The sequence below is a fragment of the Sander lucioperca genome, chromosome 11 (genome assembly GCF_008315115.2).
Source record: "Sander lucioperca isolate FBNREF2018 chromosome 11, SLUC_FBN_1.2, whole genome shotgun sequence".
NCBI classification, from domain to species: Eukaryota; Metazoa; Chordata; class Actinopteri; order Perciformes; family Percidae; genus Sander; species Sander lucioperca.
Window position 1 is genome coordinate 32,821,854 of NC_050183.1, and position 16,823 is coordinate 32,838,676.

Genomic DNA, 16,823 nt, shown 5'->3' on the forward strand with positions numbered 1-16,823 from the left:
CAAAATGCCATTCAAGTGACAGCCTTTGTTGTGTTTGATTGCTAACTTTTAGCTAGCAGTCATTTCAAAAACGTTTTGGCTATCTATGATTGTTTGATTGCTAACGTTAGCTCATAGACTGCGTTAGCTCAAAAAGCCGTTAGCATCTTGTAGGCTACTTGTCGCAAAGTGACGTATGCGCGACTCACATCTGCACTCGACTCACATCAGGCAGTGACAGCCGCATTGGCTGCTGGGCGGAAGAAATGCGGCCGCCATCTTGGACCGGTCATACTCCTAGTTACGTAGCAACCATAGACAGTAACAGACGCAACAAGATGCCAGAGCACTGTGCAGCATATTCCTGTTCAAATCGGCGGACCATCGAAAACAGGGCTCGGGGGATTACTTTTCACAAGTAAGATTTAACATTACTGTACTGTTGTTTGTATTTTGTGAATATAATATTATCAGAGCATTGATAAGGAGCAAGGATCTTTGATATTACTGTACTGAAATCGTAGCCAGCTACCTAGGCTATGTTTACTGCACCGGGCCGGTGTTTACCCGGCTATGAACTGAGACTTGATAAATCATATTCCATAACACTGACTTAGATTACAACTGACACAAGAATGCTATTGTAGAAATAAAACAAATATTACTGGTATAACATTGGCCAGCGAATTTTACACAAGTGGCGACTGTATTATCAGTGTTGGGCAGTCGCTATTAGCTTAGCTAGTAACTGAGTATTTTGGTGGTAGCGTCACTATTTCCTGAATCAAGTAACTTTTCAGTAGCTTAACTCCTTTTATTTATCAAGTAGCTTGGCCACACAAGCTACGCTTTTCTTGTCATGTGAAATTAGCGCAACTTAAAGTAGGTTCCTATGTAGTGAACCAGCCTACTGCTGTGTTAGGGTTACTTAGCTTGCTACATTTGACTGTGTGGTAGCTTTTGTGTAGTGAAGCTTTATTCATGGCAGAGTAACTGACAGTGTTGGGAAAGTTACTTACAAAATGTAATACATTATAGATTACTAGTTACTGTCATTTGAGAGTAATTAGTTATATTACAATATTACTGTCTCTGAATTGTAATGCGTTACACTACTTTTGCGTTACTTTTGAGTTACTTTCATCAAAATAACAGGGGAAGTTTGATTTGGCAGCTAGCTTGTTAATTTCACCACCGGATCAATAAAGTCTCCTCTTTATCCACTTTAATACATCATAGATTATTCATATTTTGTATAATTAATATAAATATGCAAAGTAACTAAAGCTATAAAAAAATAGATAAGTAAAATGTATAATAGGCAAGTAGGAGAAAATGAAAATACTCAATTAAAAGTATGGCATTGTTGTAAAATGTTTGTTTATAGCACTTGAATAAGAAATTCATGTTGTTTAGTTTAAAACACTCTAAAGGAAATGTTCAATTATAGTGTGATTAAAACTCACTATTTACATTATTTACAGTACTTCATTTACAGCTGATTTGTGAAAAGGTAGCCTACACAACCTTATTTAACAGTAATTTAGTATTACTGCGAACCGTCACAGGAAGTGCTTTTATTTTGAAGTAAGCTACACGGACGATGTCTGTTGTGTAGCCTACTCTTGCTAGCTTACTGAGATGCAACATGTCCGTCAGGCTCAAGTTGTTCACTTTCTTGTTTGTAAAACTGCAACATATTGAACAGTAAATGGTCACAGTAAAAGACAAGCGCTTTTGGTCGTCATTCGAAGCCATTCCACTACAGGCATAGTTACTCTCCACGGCTGATAAAATGCAATGATATTTACGTTTAGCAAGCCTCAACATTAATTCCTGACATGTTTATATCTGTCAGCCGCTGACGTACCGTCACCTGTTGGGACATACATGCTGTCCGTACCGTCTCTGGCTCTGACCACGGGAACAGAAACAGGACAGCTCACTTCAACGCAGCGTAATAACTCCTGAAAATAATATCCATCTCGCAAATGTATCTGTCTCTGCAGTCATCTCAACCATCGAATACAGCGACAGGAAAATAATACGGCTTTTTTTTTTCCTGTGAAGAAATGTGTCGCGGTGTTGGTGAATTCTTAAAAACAATGCACCACTAAATGTTGCGTTAAAATGCGTTGTAACTTGCGTTACTGAGACTGTAACGACAAAAAGGAATACATTACTGTAATTGCGTTACTTTTGTAACGCGTTACTCCCAACACTGGTAACTGATAGCTTAGCTCACTACAATTTCCAAGCAGCTTGCCCAACACTGTATTATTCACATGTAATTTACCCCGACAAAAGTAAGATAGCTCTCATGTCTCATACCCACCCCACTTACTTAAAATAAAGGCAACAGAACATCTGACTGTAGAATGGTTTGCAAAACAAGCAACTTTGGTTCATTATCAACAGACATGCATCAAAATAGAAGTTTTGTTGAAGAAAGGTTCTAAGAAATGTGAAGGAAGAAAATAAGCTCGATCTCCTTTTGAAATGTTTTTGCGTAGACTCTCCCAAATCTTCTTTTTTTCATTTTGAAGGTTTCCCAAGAACAAAGATGTGAGAAAGAAGTGGGAAGTGGCTTTGAGGAGAGAAGGATTTACTGCCAGTTGTTCATCAGTGCTTTGCAGTCACCATTTTAACCAGGGTGATTTTGATAGGATGGGTCAGATAGTCCGACTCCGAGATGGTGTCATTCCATCCGTCTTCAGCTTCCCGGTTCACCTCCAAAGAGTAGGTGTATCATCACAAGGCTATTATCATTCATAAATGTAAATATTCTTCAATCACAGGGCAGGGTGAGATACTTATCCCTTTATATATATTGTATTATGTATTATGCTTCTTCATTTTAGTTGGAAAAAGGCAGGGCTACGTCTACCTCCAGAAGAGCTGAAGAAAGCCTGTCCGTGGCCTCTCAGGATTCCGAAGAAACGTCAACCTCACACCCACAACCTCAGCCTAATGATGTGAATATTTCTACTTTAAAAATCATATCATAATGTTCCTGGACATATTAATATCTCACTTGTTTGCTTCCACTCATATTAAACACACTCACAAATAAACCCATACACACACAATTGAAGACACATTGAACATGTATTCCTGACACTGATCAAATCCCAGCTACGCACGCACGCACGCACGCACGCACGCACGCACGCACGCACGCACGCACACACACACACACACACACACACACACACACACACTGTGCTGGCAGTGGCTTTGACAGGTGATGACTATAAGAATGAATGTGGGTCATAAACTAGTGGTGTCAAAGTGATGTTTGTGAAGTGAAACATTACTCAAACCATGTTCATCCCTCTTTCTACTAGGATCATGGCTATGCCTTGCCTGCGTCTCCTACCGCTCTTAAGACCAGACTCAATGAAGCCTTGGCAAGAGTGGAAAGTCTGGAGCGAGAGAAGAAGAATGCCATGGCCAGAGAAAAGAGGGCAAAGACCACAGTGAAGAGTCTTTTGGGGGATTTGAGGGAAAAGAACCTCATTAATGAAGAGCTCAAAGACAAGCTTGAATTCTACTCCGGTAAGACAAAATTAGCACTTTGAAATTCATGTACATGTTAATCTTACTCTCTTTATCAAACTCCTAAGTTATTATCTGAAGCGGACTTATTCATTTTAAATCATAACATTTCAGATCTTCAGATAGACCTCATGGCAAAGCAGGGCCATGAGTACACAAAGGACTACAGAGAGTTTGCGCTCACACTCCATCTACATGGTCCAAAGGCATACAAATACCTCAGAGAGACTCAACATTTTCCCCTCCCACATCCACATACTGTACATTACAAAGGTAGGCTTATTGTTGTCCGATTGAAGTTTTGGAAATTACTGATGCAAACACGTTAAATAGCTTCTTCTCAATTTTTTGACAGGTGGATGCCAAGCCTGGCCTGAACAAGATGATGCTGGATATGCTGGAGAGAAGATGCCAGGGAGACCACGCTAAATATGGATGTGTTTCACTCATGTTGGATGCCATGTCCATCAGAAAACATGTGCAATATAATCCACATACCCAGTCAATGTCTGGTTTTGTAGATATGGGTGATGGAATCAGTGAGACTGATGTTGCTACTGAGGCTCTTGTGTTCATGGTGGTTGGCCTACAAGGACATTGGAAGGCTCCCATTGCTTACTTTCTGACCAAGTCTCTCTCTCCAGAAACACAAAGGGTGCTTCTCAGTCATGCTTTGGAGGAGTTGCATGCACGGGGCATTCGGGTGGTATGTGTGACAATGGATGGGCATGCCTCCAATGTCAGCATGTGCAACCAACTTGGGTGTGAGCTGAAGGGAGACCCACGAGAACCGCTTCAAACCAGTTTCTCGCATCCGGTGACTGGTGAGAAAGTATATGTAATGATGGATGCTTGCCACATGCTCAAGTTGGCACGTAATATGTTGCAGGTAAATGATGATCATTGTAGACCTATTTGTACAAGTTATGCCTCTGCTGCTAAAAGTTATATCTAAATATTGTTGTCTGTCCATTTGCACAGTTATGGCTGGACATGATGATCAACATTTTCAATTCTGCAATTACATTGTTCCAAGTTATTGTTCCATTGTCTATTGTCTACAGGGTTCGAATTATGATTTCATCTTTGTGGGGGTCTCTTTAAAAAAAAAAAAGTAGTCTATGAGCAGCACATTTTGAGCATTAAACACTTCATTTCCTGCATTCTGGTGAATTTTTATGCACCTACTTACCTTTTTATGAATCAATTTATGCTGAAAATATCTTTATGTAAAGGGAAACATAGATTACAATCCAAATATAAAAACAATGGGATATATTACAAAAGGCTGTCAGGCATTCTGTATTGCTATTTATTCTCCGGTAGATCGACTTTTCTAATTATATCTGAGTCAGCACACATGTAGCCTATAGGCATCATTTACTCTTCTCTCCTGTTTTGCGTCTTTTATTGAGGAAGTAACCTCCGTAAATGTGCATATGACAATTATTCACCTCAATGACACATGAATTCATTTTAATGAATTAATAAACCCCTGGACTGTAATATTTCAGATGTTTGATCAAGATTTCTGCTCATGTTCAAAACTTTGTGCACATTCAAAATATAACTCATCCCATCTATACTCTCTGTGATTTGGAGGAGTCGTGATAATAGGCTATTACAAGAATAAAGTCACTATATTTCAGAAAATAATCTACCTGCATCATAGTCTGCTGTGCATTACGTGATTGCTCTGCTGATACGGTAGATCTCTTTGAATGAGACAAAATTTAGGGAAGTGGAAACCTGAAACTACGCAGCATGTCGACAGCAGAGCGCGTCCATTATAAACCTGAAGCTGCACAGACTACGGATGGAAGGCGCGCTGCTCATCTCTATTTTTACAGCGAGAGTGGACACTAACGACGCACAGGTCTGCTTCAGAGCTCCGTGTGTTTAGGAAAAGTGCTTTATTTGTGATTTAAATAATGGTGCTGATGATTTTTAGAGACCCCCACAGGTGTAAGATTTTACTGCTTTCATGGGAGCTCATCCTCTCTCTATGGGAGCTCAGCTCCCACTGGCTCCCACGTAATTCGAACCCTGATTGTCTACAAGTATACTGTATAAGTTAAACAAGACTAATTATCTATCCGTCCTGGTAGCTGTTTACCATTTTCATTCTCTGTGAGTTTGCAACCCTGTGTGACACTCAAGAATGGGTGATTACACATTACCAATGGTTGTGATGGAAAATTAACTTTACTGCTTTGAATGAACAAAATCACATGGGGTGTCTTGTTTGGCCATGATCACAGTAATAGAACTTTTTTTCTTTTGCAGGTACTTGTCGGTCATCGGATTTGTCATCAATATCGACACGTTGATGCTGATGATTCCTGAACTGCTCCAAGTTCAGCGTTATGTGCTCACCTACAGGTTCAGCCAGGATCACTTGGAGCTCCTATTTAATTCAATCAGAGCGTCAGGTAGGGTTGGTGTTCTTTTAATTACAATACATTTTGAAAATATACCTAATGAATATCTATTTTATGTCTTGTGAGTAATGTATGTATTGTGTGCCAGTTCCAGGCCATCTTCCGCCGTCTGATGGTTCGGTGTGGTGTCTCACCTGGTGAGACAGGCAATGTGGCAGCCCAAGATAACACTGTGTCCCTGTCTGCTGTGGAGATGTCCTCTCCTGAAACTGCTGAAGAGCACCCATCTCCATTTGCCAACATTTCGGCCCTTGTGTGTGACCACAGTTATCTCCCCACTCGGTTTGGTGGTCTGGTGGAAAATGCTTCTGGTCTACATAGCAGGGTTTGTAGTCCGGCAGATTCTACGAAAGCTGTCCTGTGATGTGTGCCGTGCCAGCTTGGTCAGAGATGCTGTACCATCTTCATTTGAAAAGAGCTATCACCTTCTAGCCCTGAAAACAACGGCGGCCTAGTGATTCCATCACAAGGCACAGTGAAGGTTTGATTTTATTATCTTGTTTTTTTTAAATCTTTTAATTTTTGTAAATTAAGTTGCTTTTTTCTTATTTTCTCTGTTCTGTAAAGAGTCTTTGAGCACTGTGTAAAGCGCTATATAAATATAATGGTTTTTTTTATTATTATTATAAGGTGCTGAGAGCTGCAGAGAGGGTGATCCGCCGAGCTTCAACAACACAAGCTCCTAAGGTGTCGACAGTCATACACATCGTCCGGGAGGAGATTGGAACGGAGGATGTTTTTCAGCTTGGGGAACACATTGAGGAGACACAGTTTGGCATCGACAATCATCATTTTGACTTGTTGTCATTGGTTGTGTCTGTGTTTCTCAAAATAAGGCTGCACCACATTGCCAAACTCACCTCCCTCGAACTGCAGAAATGGAGCACGAGAAAGAAGCTCTGCAAAACTCCTCTTTCAGGGGTTTTAGTGTGTGTGTGTGTGTGTGTGCGTGTGTGTGTGCGTGTGTGTGTGGTTTTGAAGTAAAGTTCCACGACAATTCAAGACGTAAATTCTGGCATCCCAGAACTAATTCTAAGCTTTATATCTGTACCCATGTATGTACTCATCACACATAGTATCTTTAAGTCGTATCTGTCATCAGTCTGACAACATTAACACTGAAACTGAAAGCAATGGCTTACAACTGCCTGGAAACACTATACATACATTATATGTGAATACTGCTGTAAGTGTTGGTGGGTCTGTAAATACCTCTGTTTGTTTGTGTTTCACGAACTCTAGCCTCATGGTGTGTGTCTCCAGGAATCTAAATTTTGCTCTCCTTTGCCTCACACTGGGTTTGCGAGATTGTGTATAGTGAAGTTTATCTGTACATTATTTATTTGTGATTGTCTTTTATCTTATAAACAGATAAACTTCACACACACACTCTTTCCCTCTGGGTTCTGTAAAGCACTTTGTAACTGTGTTTTGAAAATTGCTACATAAATTAAGTTTGCAGACTTTTCAACGGAGTTTCAACCAAGTAAATGTGCAGTTAATAAAAACTGTCACTTTTCATTTCATCCTGCTATTTTAAACAGAGTACTGGTACGTGCGTGCGTGTGTTAGGGGTGCAAGATATGTTGACTCAATGTCGTTATCGCAATATATTGAAAGTCGCAATAAGTATGCAATTTTTTATTTATTTTGTGGAGCGCTGCGTCCCGTCCATTGGCTGTGCGGCTTAGTTGTGTTTGATTTAGAGCCCGCTTCAAAGGGTATAATGATCAGTTGTGTCATGTTTTCTTTATATATTTTATACTGTACAACCAGCAACATGTCCTGTTTTCTTTATATATTTTATACTGTACAACCAGCAACATGTCCTTTTCTGTAGACATGGTCCTTATTTATTTATGTTGTACCAGTCCAATATATGATGATGAAAACTTGTTTAATTTGTTATGAATCTATTTTGTAATTTTACATATGTTTAAAAATATCTTAATTCATATCGATATCGCAATATCACATTTTGTCAAAATCGTGCAACCCTTGTGTGTGTGTGTGTGTGTGTGTGTGTGTGTGTGTGTGACAGAGACAAATAAAAGCTTCAAGTGAACTATAATATAATCATATATTGTTTATTAAATTTATTAAAATATCTGACTTTACTGCCACTATCTGTTTCTGCTTTTCTATCATATTTATAGCGTGTGATTTGCAAAATACCTATCATAGCCTACATCACGTATCATTTCAGGGGACAGTCCCCGTTTTCGGTTGCCTGTCCCTGGCTAAATACAGAAAAATATACCTCTGTCCCCGTTTTGTTTTTGAAGACACAACATTAAGCTTTTCAATCAGATAGTCAAACTGGAAATGTCCCTGTCTTTCTTCCTTTTCGGGGATTATGTTCCCCATTTTGATATCGGACGTCTGGTCACTTTATATCATATATCATAATATTCTATTACTGTTAAACCCACTATGAATATTAAATAACGCCAAACCATGTGTCATGTATCATAGCTACGTGTATGACCTTTGCAGCAAAAAAAACCGCGTGAAAATCAGTTCGGTATTCAGTGAGGTATGATCATTTAAATGCGCTGACAACTCATTGCACCTGCCAAACAGATTACACTGAATGAACGGGTGACCGGTCCAAGATGGCGGCCCTACGGCTCGTCAGCGCCAGTAGGCAGTAGCGGTCGATGCGGCGCCTACTCTATATATGTCTATGGGTAAGCCTCTCCTCGGACCGCGAACCTCCTATGGCGCCATTTTAATGCTACAAAGCCATCACCTCCCGTTAGCATTCCATTGACTGCCATTCATTTTGGCGCCACTTTGACAGCGAATAACTTTACATCTGAAGCGTTTAAAGACTCTATTTGTCCATTGTTTCTTTCTAAAGAAACACGACAATGTACAAAAGGCTCCATTACCTTGTACCTCACGTTATGGCTCTGTAGCAGGCGTTTTTGTAAAAATAGGCTAACGATTGTGTCATAACCACGCGACTTATTGTCGCATAGTAGAGGAATTACCGTATAGTACAGGAGAAGCGCGCAGGCAGTTTCGTCTCACATTAGCTGTTTAAGTGTAATTACTAATGTTAACTAGCATTTTAGTTAGCAATAATTAGCCTGTGCCTATGTTATCTCCTTACATATACCTACGCTCTCCGTCTCTGCAAGATTAGGAATGATTGAGATTTCTCTTGGCACAGCTACCAGAAGACTTACAACTTTCAGACAGGTTGCTCACGTTACATTTACGTCGTTGGAGGCTGCGCAGTAACGCTCGGCGCTCACCGGAAAAGTGCTTCTAATATCCTTCACTGGTCTCCGTCCAGAGCAACGGTTCAAGCTGTCACTGCCCGATGTGAGTTTTTTTAAATTTATTTATACATACAGAACATTACAGACAAATACAACACAAAATACATAGAACAAATGACATACAACATTTATTTATTTGTTGTTTATTTGAATAGGGACAGATACAAAAAACATACAGGCATCGGATAACAAACAACAATCCGATGCCTGTATCACAGTGTTTATAGCCATGGCTAACATTACATCAGATATATAGCATACAGGGGTACAGCCACAGTCACAATAGGCCTAAGTGGACAAGCTGGTAGGCAGATAAAAAAAAAAAAAAAAAAAAAATAATATATATATATATATATTAGGGCTGTCAATCGATTAAAAAATTTAATCTAATTAATTACATACTCTGTGATTAATTAATCAAAATTAATCGCATACATAATTAACGGTGCTTGAACCGATACTTTTTAAGAAAGTAAAAAAAGAAAAGAAAAAAAAGGGTACTAAACAACAGTTGGTGATATTAAAGAACGGCTTGTTTATTGCTAAGGCCATATGGTCAAAATTAATGTATAACAATAACATTAACTTATTTCACTAGTAAACTGCTGTTGAACGACAAAAACAACAACCAGATAGGAAAAGAACATTTACAACAACTTCAAATGCACCACGAAGCTGTAGTTTACAGTTTAGTTTTTGTAGTTTGTAGTGTAGTTTCATTGAACGCACCGTCTGTGTTGTTTTTCCGACAGTAGCTGCAGATTGTTACATACTGGTGTTGAACCCTCTACAGTAAAACACAGTCAAACTTTACACCGTTTAGCGTTAGCTGTCAGCATTGTAACCGTGTTTAATCCAGCTACTAGCTAGCGGTAGGCTAACGTTAGCTGCTGTCGAGTGTAGTGTTAACTAGCTAGCGGTAGGCTAACGTAAGCTGCTGTTGAGTGTAGTGTTAACTAGCGTCACATGCAGCGGTGTTTGTGTTGCCTGTAATGTCTGTTTCAGAGCATGAGAGAGAAGTGCAGACATATCAGTGGCACCAGATTTTCGTCTGTATGCAAACGTCAATATAGAATGGATTAATCTGCGTTAATTTTTTTAACGCGTTATTTTTTCTCAGATTAATTAATCGAAATTAACTCGTTATTTTGACAGCCCTAATATATATATATATATATATATATATATAAATTCAGTCATAAAACCTGAAAAGAATGGTTTAGAACCATTGAATTTGTTCCTATGGATGTGGTATTTAGCATATAGAAATAAAAGATTTATAATAAAATGTTTATCTTCATATTCAGCTTCAAAGTCAAACATTCCAAAGAAAACAACCTTAAAGCAAAATGAAAAATCTGGGATTAATACTAAGTGAATGAATTTAAGGAACTCGGACCAGAATTTTACTGTATGGGGACAGTTCCAAAAAAAATGTGACACGTTTTCCTCAGTGCTATTACAAAACGAGCATTTAGACTCAATATCCTGTTTGTATCTTTTAAGGAAGGATTTTGCTGGGTAAAACCTGTGTTTACTTCTCTCACTTTAATAGTAACAAGGTATTTGAAAGGTAAGGACCACACTTTCTTCCAAGGAATATTCTCTACAATACCATTCCAGTATGGAATAACATAGGGAATAGTAACAATGTCAGACTGGAATAAAGCTCTAATTTTCCTGTTAATGCTGCGATTTTCTGTTGAGAAGCACAAACCACCCACAGAAGTATCAGTTAATTTGATTAGATGAGTAAGTGGTTGTGGGGGAGTATTACCCTTTAACAATATTATAATCCCAGTGGGAATTGCATCAAAAATAATAGCATATTCCTTGATTGTTACTGGAATTTGATATTTTCTTAGGAAATCTGAGTATTCGTATAGTTTACCATTCGGATCAAAAAGTTGACTAACAAGTGTAATGTTATTGTTAAACCAGTTTTCAAAAAAAGAGATTTGTTTTTGTAAAGAATGTTCTTGTTATTCCAAATGTAGCATTAGTTAGGTGAGAAGTTATGCTTAAATATGAGAGACCACACCAAAAGCATTTGCTTGTGAAAGTTAGACAACTTTTACATTTTTACGCGTTACAGGATGTAGCGTGGCACAGCAGAGCATAGCAGGACACAGCAGGGTTCATCAGGACGCAGCAGGACACTGCAGGGCACCGCAGAGCGTAGCAGGGTGTAGCAGGGAGTGCAGCAGGACCACGGTGACAGCTGCAACCAAGATCTTGGTGCCATACTAATCCAAGGAAATATGCTGGTGTTTTCTGAAAGGTAGGACTAAAGTTAAGGGAGCACCTTGTAGATTGGTCTTTGGCTATGATAATACCTAGATAAGTGACCTGATCTTTTACAGGGATGTTATGTATAGAGAGCACCAAGCAACTTTTATAGCCATAAGTTCACACTTTTTAAGTTCAAGTGAAGACCAGAGGCTTTCGAGAAACCTTTAATTAATTCTAACGACAGAGGAATTTGGGAGGCGTCCTTCAGGAAGTTTGTGGTGTCATCAGTAAGTTGACTGATTATAATCTGCCTATTCACGATTAAGATTCCTTGTAAGGCAATGTTTGAAATATGAAGAGCCAGGAGTTTAGAAGCTATTAAGAACAAGTAGGGTGAGATAGGGCAACCTTGCTTAACCCCACGAGGCATGTTAAACCTTGGGGATGTACCAAGATTAAATTTTACTGCACTATTGCCATTTTTATACAGGGTTCTAATAGTTTTACAAAAAAGGTGACCAAAACCAAATTTATCAAGAGCTTTCAAAATGAAGCCATGTTCAAGAGAGTCAAACGCTTTATAGAAATCAAGAAACAAGAAAGCTGTTATCATTGATGAGATCCTTATAGTCTAGCACATCCAAAATCAGTCTAACATTGTTAGCAATATGACATTTCCTCATAAATCCAGATTGTGACTCATCTATGATAGAGTCCAGAACGTATTTCATTCTATTAGCAAATATGATAGCCAACACTTTATAGTCATTATTTAGCAGTGTAATCGGACGCCAGTTCTCTAAATTTTCCGTACCTTTATTTGGCTTTGAAATCAGGGTGATGATACCTTGAGTCATACTTGTTGGAAGAGCTTCATTACGAATGCTTTCTGAGAAAACATTTAGCAAAAAGGGGGACAGTTCTTTGTCAAACATTTTATAGAACTCAGAGGTTATACCATCACACCCTGGACTTTTATTATTTTTAAGACTATCAATAGCTTTCAGAACCTCAACATTGGAGATGTTATAATCACATGCATCCCTATCCTCTGCAGAAATTACAATAACATTTACAATTGTTGATTGAGTCTATAAATGAGTTAGCTGTCACTTCACAGTATTTGGATGTGTATAGAATGCTGTAAAAACATTGGCAAAAGGCAGATATATCTTTGGGATTATCAACTATCTGGTCATTTATTTTTTAGTTAAGAAGTCAAGAAGAGATCTAATTTTCTCCAATCTAAAAAAGTAGGCTGAGTTTTGCTCGCCCTCTTCTAACCATTTGGATCTAGAGCGAATGTATGCACCCTTTGCTTTTTCTATATATAATTTATCTAGTTTATTTTGTAAGTGCATGTATTCAATCCTCTCCAATTCAGATAAGGGCTCCTTTTGACCAAGAGATGCCAGTTGCGTAGTAATCTCGTCTTCACTTGCTCTTTTTTGTTTAGCCAAATCAGCCCCAAACTTCCTAACTAAACTTCCCTAGCTCATATTTTAACAGTTCCCAATTCTTCCCGTAAGCTTTCTGGGTTTCTGCATTGGTTATTATAAGATCCTTAACTTTTTCTTTGACCTGTGTGTAGTTCAGAAGCGAACTATTCAATTTCCAGAATGATGCTTTTGGGCCTGTATGACAAGGCAATTGGCAAGGATATTGATAGATAGATTGCTTTATGATCAGTCAACGGAGTATTATAGAAGTTAACTAAAATGTTATCATTTATCAGGCATCTGGAAACCAGCCAATAATCAATTCTAGACTGTCTTGATCTGTCCTTATTAGACCAAGTATATTGTCGCTCACTAGGAAACAATTGTCTCCAGACATCAGCTAGTTCAAACTTCTCCATAAAACATTTCAGAGTTGAGTTGAAAGATACTGAATTCCTTGGAGGAAATCTGTCTATGGTGTTATTTAGGGCTATATTAAAATCCCCACCTAAGATTAAAGAAGCATTGGGATATTTGGTTAACCAGTAAGAGACTTTATCTTTCAAAGTATCAAAGAGTGTACTATTTTCGAGAGAGGAGTGGTATCCATAAATGTTGATAATAATAATATTAAGAGTGTTTATGGCTATAATCATACTGACAAAGTGACCTGAAAAATCTGCATCGGTCTGCATAACGTGTCCCTTAAAGTTGTGTTTGAAAGTCCCTACCCCAGCCGAATGTTCAGATCCGTGTGCTAGCCAAATGTCGTTCCCCCATTGTGATTTCCAAAACTTGGAGTCATTTGGAGTTGAGTGACATTCTTGCAAAAAATAAAAATCTGCCTTGTATTTCTTAAATAATAATAAACAAAAATAAAGCCTTGCGTTTCACATTATCTTTTAGACCCCTAACATTAATTGACAATAAAGTCAACGACATAGAACAATACTATGAAGGAAACACAGATAACTAGAGAAAAGTAAAATGTTTCCCTCTATGAACACTTAATAGCAGACTAACTCTGCAGTAGAGGAACAAATTCTGTAGTCAAAATGACATGTTTTCCATCCTGTTCAGTAATATACATGCTGAATAAGCACCAGGAGATAACCTATTAATTTCAACACTAGGATACTTTAACGACTTAAACTCCCCCTTCTTTACCTAAAATAAAAAATAAAAATATTCATTACTTCATTACTGTTGTGGTTGTGTATATTTTGTTGTGTATATTTCTGTTCTGTTGTGTATTCTGTGGATTGTGTATATTTCTGTTTCCTGTTTTATTTTGATAGTCTGGTTTTCTGTCTCGCCTTTTTTGATTACTCTGCCTCTCTTAATGTGTTTCACCTGTTGTATCACCTGTTCCTTGTTTGCTCATTACCTCTTGTATTTAGCGTCTGTGTTCCCTTTGTCTCTTGTCAGATCGTTTGTGTGTGTTTGCTGGTGCCTGTCGTGTCTCCCCGTGTCAGTTCGTGTCTGGTTCTTTGCTCCCTGGATTTTCCTTTGTTCTCAAGCTCCTGGGGCCTGGTTCACAAAAGCAGAATATATAAATCAAGGATAACTGATAAAGCGAGACTTGACCTAGTCTAATCTGTGCATCCTGGCTTGGTGCGTTTCACGAAGGCTGTAGGTTGTACCCTCACTCCCTCATTTCTGTCCCTCTCCTCCTTAGTCTCCTACCTGTGCATGCCACTGCCACCGACACCACTACTACTATCATCAGCCACGGGAGCACACCCGAAACTGCATGCAGGCAGAAATCCCAAAAAGGGTGCTGTTTAAAGATATGATGTCCTCTTCATTGTCTTGGTTAACGTTATCCTCACCTAGCGCCACTTCACAGCTAGCTGCTTGGCTGTCTTTTCACTTTTTGCTTTTATTTGAGACTCTGGACCATGCTCTGGACGGAGACCAGTTGGTACTAAACCTGTTCGAGTCGTGATTCACTCGGATCTTTAACCTGAGTCTTTAAATTGACTCACGAATCGCAAGTCTCTAGTATCATTAACCCGGTTCAGTTGAGTCCTACTACAATTCAATCTAAAATTAATAACAGCGCCACACACAAACCTCTTTGCAACATTAGCTTCTACTATGCTAGCCATCTTAGCTGCAAAAAGCTTTATAACTTACAATTTCGTAGGCAACAGCAACTCCACAAGTCAACTCAAGCGCCTGAGTGAGCAGAGAGACAGTCCCGACCCGCAGACTCAGAGCCGGAAGCTCGCAGACCATGGGATTCACTCGAGAACTCACAAGTCAACAAGGGCTCGTGAGTTGTCGGGTGATTCATGAGTTGTCGGGGATTCATGAGTTGTCAGGTGATTCATGAGTTCTCGCGCGAACCAGCCGGCTATATGAGTGGATCTGATTCAGACGAGCGAGTGAGGTCTCTCCTCGAGCTCAGGGTAAAGCAAATCAACAACAAAAGCCATTCTTTCACTTCTGAAATAACATACAATGTTCTGCACGTAGCCTAGCTAGGCCTACTGTAGGTTTGGTGTATACATGTAGTATATTAAAATGTAATTAGGGCGAGCAAACAGTCCGTAAGCTCACCTCGCCGACAACTCATGTTTTTTTTTGTCTTCAAAAAACTTTATTATTCAAGTACAGATACACATACACATTGAAAACATTAAATGCATACATACATACATGAAAAAGGGGCGCATGGAATTTACATTAAAGAGGTTGTAAGTCATTGTGAATGTTCAGAGTCCGGATGGCTTTCTTATTTGTCATATAGTCCTATTAAAGTTTCAAAATATAATTTCATGTCATTTTTAAATGAATATTCGGTTTTCTTTCAGACCATTTACATTTATGGATATAACGTTTTCCAAATAAAATTAAAAGATTCTAAATGAAATCAAAAGCTCGCCTTGGATACAATACTGACTCAAGTGACTCAAGTGACTCGCACAACCCGGATCAGTTTAGTGAGTGACTCAGAATAACCCGAATCCTTAAAAGGAATCGAGTTTGCCAGGCCTAGTCGGTACTACTTCCCAGTCCTCCTGTCACTGTGTTTATCTTTCGCGCCGTACACCGTTACGGACTAGTCCATTTCATTGTGAAAGTAGGGGGTGTATGTGTAGGTACAGATAACCATGAACTGGACATTTTAACGAACTACTACATCAACGTTCAACGTATAAGTGTTTTGGGCCAGCCCAGTGTCAATTGAAAAAACAATGGGCCGCTGATCTAGGCCTACCACTTTTATGGGCCGGTTCATGGGCCGGACCAAAAAAAAAAAGTAAAAAGTGTCGGTGGTCGGCCCAAAAAGCACGTCGGTCCACCGGGAAAGTGCCCAGTATGCCAGATGGCCAGTCCGCCCTTGGATCTACCCAGAGGGAAGATAAGTGAGTGGCAGGGTGAGGCTGAGTGCAGATGTCTCTGGCTAATGGTTGTCTCCCAGGCAATCTCCACAGTCCCAATAGACATAGCCTAGGCTCATGGAGAGATGCTAATGCCCCTGCCTGGTGTTGCTGGCTTCAATCAAAATGTGGAGCGGGATCAGCAGCAAAGTGGCCTCTGGTAGCACTGAATAAACAGCAACCAAAGCATGAATGACAAATGATGGTCTATTCTATTGTATATAATCTATTGATTTTTTTTGTTTAAGCCCTTGTCGATTATGATGGTGAAACACTGGGCAAGGATATTGTCTTTTAAGAGACTCAAAAACGATTTTCTGTGTTATTTTTCCTACCTTAGATCTAATCAGATCAATGAATACTTCCGTTTTCCACTAGCTCCAATCCATGTAGGCCTACTTCCAGGCACCAGGATTTCTCTCATGGACCTATTAACCCCCACCCCATCTATCCACCCTCCCCCAGCTTCTGTGTCTCTTTGCCTGCAGGTAAAGC

The 16,823-nt window shown here is 39.2% G+C and overlaps 1 protein-coding gene across 1 annotated transcript; it reads left to right on the plus strand.

The window, feature by feature from the left end:
* Nucleotides 1-210: 210 nt before the first annotated feature.
* LOC116063497 (THAP domain-containing protein 6-like) lies at nucleotides 211-6,898 on the plus strand. The gene is made up of 9 exons (XM_031318492.2): nucleotides 211-397; nucleotides 2,526-2,718; nucleotides 2,841-2,954; nucleotides 3,327-3,537; nucleotides 3,652-3,810; nucleotides 3,893-4,426; nucleotides 5,824-5,969; nucleotides 6,067-6,459; nucleotides 6,609-6,898. The coding sequence occupies exons 1-6, from the start codon at nucleotides 246-248 to the stop codon at nucleotides 3,964-3,966; spliced, it is 903 nt and encodes a 300-aa protein (XP_031174352.1). The 5' UTR covers nucleotides 211-245; the 3' UTR covers nucleotides 3,967-4,426; nucleotides 5,824-5,969; nucleotides 6,067-6,459; nucleotides 6,609-6,898.
* The last annotated feature ends 9,925 nt before the right edge of the window (nucleotides 6,899-16,823 follow it).